General features: G+C 37.0%; 1 protein-coding gene across 1 annotated transcript in view; it reads right to left on the reverse strand.

Annotated features, from left to right (window-relative positions):
* Positions 1–6,317, reverse strand: part of CEP135 (centrosomal protein 135kDa) — a 79,397-nt gene that overhangs the window by 42,543 nt on the left and 30,537 nt on the right. Inside the window, exon 14 of the mRNA XM_011937287.1 lies at positions 3,097–3,174. Within this exon, the coding sequence (XP_011792677.1) occupies positions 3,097–3,174 (78 nt within the window). The remainder of the gene's footprint in view (positions 1–3,096; positions 3,175–6,317) is intronic.

Below are 6,317 nucleotides of genomic sequence, written 5' to 3' on the forward strand. Positions count from 1 at the left end.
GAGACACGGTCTTGCTCTGTCACCCAGGCTGAAGTGCAGTGGCATGATCTCAGCTTACTGCAACTTCTGCCTCCTGGGTTCAAGTGATTCTCCTGCCTCTGCCTCCCAAGTATCTGGGACTACAGGCATGTGCCACCTCACCTGGCTAATTTTCATATTTTTAGTAGAGATGGAGTTTCACCATGTTGGCCAGGCTGATCTTGAACTCCTAACCTCAAGTGATCCTCCCGCCTCAGGCTCCCAAAGAGCTAGGATTACAAGTGTGAGCCATCGTGCCCAGCCTATTATATATTACTATGACTCTAAAGGCTTCACATCTGGGAGGGCAAGTCTAGCACCATGTTCTTCTTTAAAATTTCTGTGATTCTTGGCTTTTTGCTTCCAAGTAAATTTTAAGATCTATTGTCAATTCTTCCCCCTCACCCCCCACACAATCTTACTGGGATTTCAAGTAGAGCTACCTCAACTCTATAGATCAAGTTGGGGAAAATTTATGTTATTTTTATAACTTTTTATAAACCTGATATAATCCTCCACTTAGGTTTTCTTCAATGACTTTCAGTATGGTTGCATAATGTTTCCTATAAAGATTCTGTAAATTTATCCATAGATAAATTGTATTATTCATGACTACTAAAATTGTATGCATTTTCCTTTTATTTATCTTGCTTGGGATGTATCATGCTTTTGGAATTAATTTTGAATCAGAGGGTTCCTGTGTTTTCATATCTAGAAAATCATCAATCATTATCTCTTCAAATACTGTCTCTCCTACATTCTATTATATCCTCCTTGAGTTCTAACTAAATATTAGTCTGAATATTAGATCATCTCAGGCTATTCTCCAACATTTTAACTTTTAAAATATTTTCTCATTTGTTTCTTTCCAATGACTTCTAGTAATTTCTTCAGATACATTTTCCAGTAATTAATATTACTGTTTTTAGCTTCTGGTCAAGCTGGAGTGATACGGACCAGATTTACTCTTCTGCCTGAAATAACTAAAAAGTTGGATGAGATATATGAAACAATGGTTTTCAGAGCACTAGGCATCAGGTAATGATGACCAGTGACCCCTGAGAGACAGGAAACAAATGTGATGATCTTTACATTTGCTCCAGCTTATTGCCTGAAAAATTTCCAGACTGTGACACAGGGAAAGGAACCAACATGGAACCCAGTGGTCTGCCCTAAGTTCAGAAGACAGGCATGAATGTCAAAGAAGGCCAAAGCAGCTAAAGTTTGCAGGACAGGTATTAGAGGAGAGGTGCAAAGAGTGAGAGCTACACAGATCTATAAAGGGTACCCTTTAAGTTTTCGGCTGAGTAGAGCTCAGCATAGAGAAGACTACCCAAGGAAAGAACAACGAACAAACTAGAGAGAACAATACTCAGAGCTCATGCAGGGCCAGGAAAAGTTCCTGTGCCCATCAGTCATTTGGAAACCTCATAATTCATAAGACAACAGGTAGTGTACTCAAAAGGGTTTTATCTCAGTAGTGAAACAAAATTATTCCAAGACTAAACGCTACTTTGATCCCACCTAACAAAGCTTAAAGGCAAGACTGAAAAAGATCAGACTACTCCCATGTAATTTAACTGCATCCCAGAACAAACCTCAAGAGTATTTCATAGTAATACAAACTATCTAGCAACACACATCACAATGTCTGGCATCCAATCTAAAATTAAATTACCAGGCACACAAAGATACAGGAAAATATAAACCATGATGAGGTGACACTTCAACCAACTCAGATGACAGAATTAGAAGGCAAATAAATTAAGACAGTGAAGGCATAGTAATAGAAGCTAGTCAAAACAAAACACATCAAAGGTTGACAAACTATTGGGTACTATGCTCACTACCTGGGTGATGGGATCAACTGTACCCCAAATCTCAGCATCACACAGTATACCCATATAACAAACTGTACATGTACCCCTGAATCTAAAATAAAAGTTGAAATTATAAAAACAAAAACATACCAAATTGTTAAAAATCCTATCTCTAGAGAGAGTAATAAGGGATGGAAGTGAATTTCTCTTTTTACTCTATGTTGGTATTATATAATTTTTTTTTCTTATTTTGGAGACAGGGTCTTGCTCTGTCACCCAGACTGGAATGCAGTGGTGTGATCACAGCTCACTGCAGCCTTGAACTCCTAGGTTCCAGTGATCCTCTTACTTGAGCCATTATGCCTGGCCTATATGATTTTTTTTATAACAGCAAAATAGCAATAATCATAGCTAATACCTACTAAGAGCTTACAATATGCTGGGCATGCTTCTAAGTTCTTTATATGCATTAACTCATTTAATTTTCACAAAAACCCTAATGAGTAAGTACTAGCACTATTCTTATTTTACAAATAAAGAAATCAGGGAACAGAAAGGTCAAGCAACTTGCCTGCAGGTAACAGGAGGCAAAGATGGATCTGAACCCAAGTAATCAGCCTTCAGAGTACACACTCATAACTGCTGTTATACAGCTTTTCTAGTATACTATTGTGTGATTTTTTTTAAGGAATTGTAGTCTTGCTCTGTCGCCCAGGCTGGAGTGCAGTGTCGTCATCATGGCTCACTGCAGCCTCTAACTCTTGGGGTCCAGTGATCCTCCCACCTCAGCCACCCAAGTAGCTGGGACTACAGGTGCACACCACCATGCCCAGCTATTGTATTGTATAAAACCGTGTATTAGGCCGGGCGTGGTGGCTCATGCTGTAATCCCAGCACTTTGGGAGGCCAAGATGGGCAGATCACAATGTCAGGTCAGGAGTTCGAGACCAGCCTGGCCAACATGGTGAAACCCCATCTCTACTAAAAATACAAAAAAAATTAGCCGGGCATGGTAGCACGCAACTGTAGTCCCAGCTACTTGGGAGACTGAGGCAGGAAAATTGCTTGAAGCCAGGAGGTGGAGGTTGCAGTGAGCTGGACTGCACCACTGCACTCCAACTGGGGCAACAGAGAGAGACTCCATCTCAAAAAATAAATAAAAATAAAAATTAAATTTAAAAAATAGTGTATTAAAACTATAATTGACATAGTTATTCATATAACACAAGATACCCCCAAATCCAGTTTGATACATTACCTGATGATTAACACACGTCAAATGTTCAATAGTTTTCTCTAATTCTGATTTTCCAAAAAGACTCATTTCTTCAATATGCTGAAAAAGAATGTTAAAGAAAATGTTCATTTATATCAGATAACAAAACAAAATCACAACAGTAAGCAATGTCAGTCTACAGTTCTATTATATTGTATTTGTGCTTTCATGAAACACAGAAATATTTTAGAAAGAAAATCACCAGACATTTTAAAAAATGATGGTTTGTGGTTTAAAAAAGGTACAATAGGTTCTCATCCTTTACACTCTCTACCTCCATATGTGATTGTAGTGGAAGACACAGATTAGTAACTATTCATTTATAAAGATTTATATAGATTAATCCATAATAGCACAACTATAAAAGGACAAAACTAGCAGGTTAAATAAAAAGCTCAGGAGTATGCCCTCACAAGAGGTGATGTAAGAGAAACAAAATGCAAAAGAAGACAAGATCAGGAAGACACAGGAAACAGAACACTACAAGGCCATGCAAGAGATGCAAGCTTCAATAAGGGGCTGGTCAACAGTATAAACACAGGGACTATATTTCTGGTTACATTACTTTATCCAATTTACTGCTGCTAAGTCTAGGATAAGCAATATAACTTAATGTTCACTGAGAATTTTTCTAGTACGGATTCGTATTTTCATCCATGTTATTCATTAAAAAAGAAACAGACACATCTGATGTTCGGATTATATATTTGGTTGAGTCACTGTATTGTATGTATTTATTGAATCACTCAACTAGTATTGAATACATACTCTACACCAAGCACCAAGCAAGGTATCAGGAATATAGTAGTGAGTAAAGCAGATAAAGTCTCTGACATCATAGATACTGTAGTTTAGTAGAAAAGATAAAACCTAAATAAGAGCTCAAAATAAAATCCATGAATATTCTGCTAGGAAAAGGAACTTTATGCCAAAATATCAAAAGGGAATCTAGATTCTAGGGTTCATTTCCCGTTAAATGACATGATGTTTGACCTGGACTTAAAGGATAAATAGGAATTAGCTAGACAAGAAGAGCGGAAGATGTGACGGAATCTTTCAATAGTCTATGTAGAAGGCTGGTGGCAAGAAAAAGTCCATTAAGCATGGAGTCTTGTGAACAGGGAAGATGAGTTTAGGGGAAAAAGGCTAGACCTTGAGGTAGGCAAAGGCCAATCACTGAAGTTCCTCAAAAAGTTAATGGATTTTAAATAGGAAGTGATATGATCAGATTTATATCTTTGAAAGATAACTCTGACTTCAGTGTGAAATATCAATTTAAAAGAGGAAAGACTAGTACAGGGGCCAATAATACAATAATGCAGGTGAGGGAGAACAATGACCAGAACAGGATGGTAGCAGGGGAACAGAAAGAAGTAAACAAATTCAAGAGAAATAACATGAGCTCAGAAACCAGATTCCTTGTAACTCATAGCTGGATGACCTTGGGCAAGTTATTTAAACTCACTGTAACTCAGAGACCTCATCTGTAAGCAGTACCTATGTAAGCTATTATTACAGGTCGGGCGTGGTGGCTCATTCCTATAATTCCAGCACTTTGGGAGGCCAAGGTGGACCCCACGTGAGGTCAAGGGTTTGAGACCAGCTAGCCAATATGATGAAACCCTGTCTCTACTAAATCGCTTGAACCTGGGAAGCAGAGGTTGCAGTGAGCGAGACTCCCTCTCAAAAAAAAAAAAAAAAAAAGACTATTGTGAAGATTTACTTAAAAAGCACTTAATAGAACAGGACCTCTCACATGGGAAGGGCTTAATACATGTTAAATATTTTTCAAGAGATAGCACTGATAGGACTTGGCGATAGAGAGATATGAGCTTTCAGGGAGATCTTAGTGATGGATGATGCTTGGATTCAACAACTGGTTAGATAGTGGAATAATGGGAAACACTGGAAAAGGTTTAAGGATTGAGATAAGTTACTTTTTTAAGTAAAAGATCTGTTGTAAACTCACAAAATCCTGCCTCCTACAACCCAGAAGGATTCTGGTAATACGAATGTTGCTTTTTCCAAGTTTTCAGTACTACTGTATTTAAAAAATCCTATTTTTACATTCTTTGGTGATTTCAAAAGATATGGAAAAGGGTAAGTCAGTAGCTTGCGCTAAAAGCTGCCATACTGCACAGAAGTTTCCCATTTGGCAATTTTAACACTTATTTTTATAAGAAAACACTTTCTGGAAGGCAGTATTCCAAAAGATTCCAATTAAAAGTATTTTTAAACTGTTATATTTAGGGTGAAACTTTAACTGAACATTGTGACATAAAGACTTGCTTATAATGCTTAAATGTTTTTATTTCTAATTTTAGGTGCTACTTTCAAAGCATTAATTCAATAATATTGATTGCAATTAAACTATGGACTCCATAATATTAGGATTTAGTACTTATGTGCTAATCATTGTTAAGTGCTTTATATGTATTAATAAACTTATATTTTTGGAGATTATAAAAGAAACTATAAAGTACTGACCCTAGATATGGCACCAAATGTACAAGCAACAAAGAAAAAAATAAATTGGACTTCATCCAAATTTAAAAATTTTGTTTTTCAAAGACATCACTGAGAAAGTGAAAAAATGACCCACGGAATGGGGGAAAGTATTTGCAAATCACATATCTAATAAGGGACTGTATTTAGAATATATAAAGAACTCTTACAACTCAATAATAATGAGATAACCCAATTTAAAAATTGGCAAAGAATCTGAACAGGCATTTCTCTAAAAAACGATTAAAAATGGCCAATAAGAATATGAAAAGTTGCTCAACCTCATTAGCTCCAAGGCAATGCAAATCAAAGTCACAATGGAGACTACTTCACACCCACCAGAATGACTATAATACAAAAGGCAGATAGTAATGGTGACAATGTGGAGAAATTAGAACTTTTATTCACTACTGGTGGATATAAAAACAGTTTGGCTTCAATAGTTAAAGACAGACTTACCATATGACCAGGAATATACCCAAGAGAAATGAAAATATATATCCAGACAAAAAGTTGTATACAAGTTCCTAGCAATACTATGGATGCATCTTGAAAACATTATGCTAATGAGAGAAGTAAGACATTTTAAAATCACATATAGGCCGGGCGCGGTGGCTCAAGCCTGTAATCCCAGCACTTTGGGAGGCCGAGACGGGCGGATCACGAGGTCAGGAGATCGAGACCATCCTGGCTAACAC

The sequence above is a fragment of the Colobus angolensis genome, unplaced genomic scaffold (assembly GCF_000951035.1).
Source record: "Colobus angolensis palliatus isolate OR3802 unplaced genomic scaffold, Cang.pa_1.0 Scaffold162, whole genome shotgun sequence".
In the NCBI taxonomy this organism is placed as follows: domain Eukaryota; kingdom Metazoa; phylum Chordata; class Mammalia; order Primates; family Cercopithecidae; genus Colobus; species Colobus angolensis.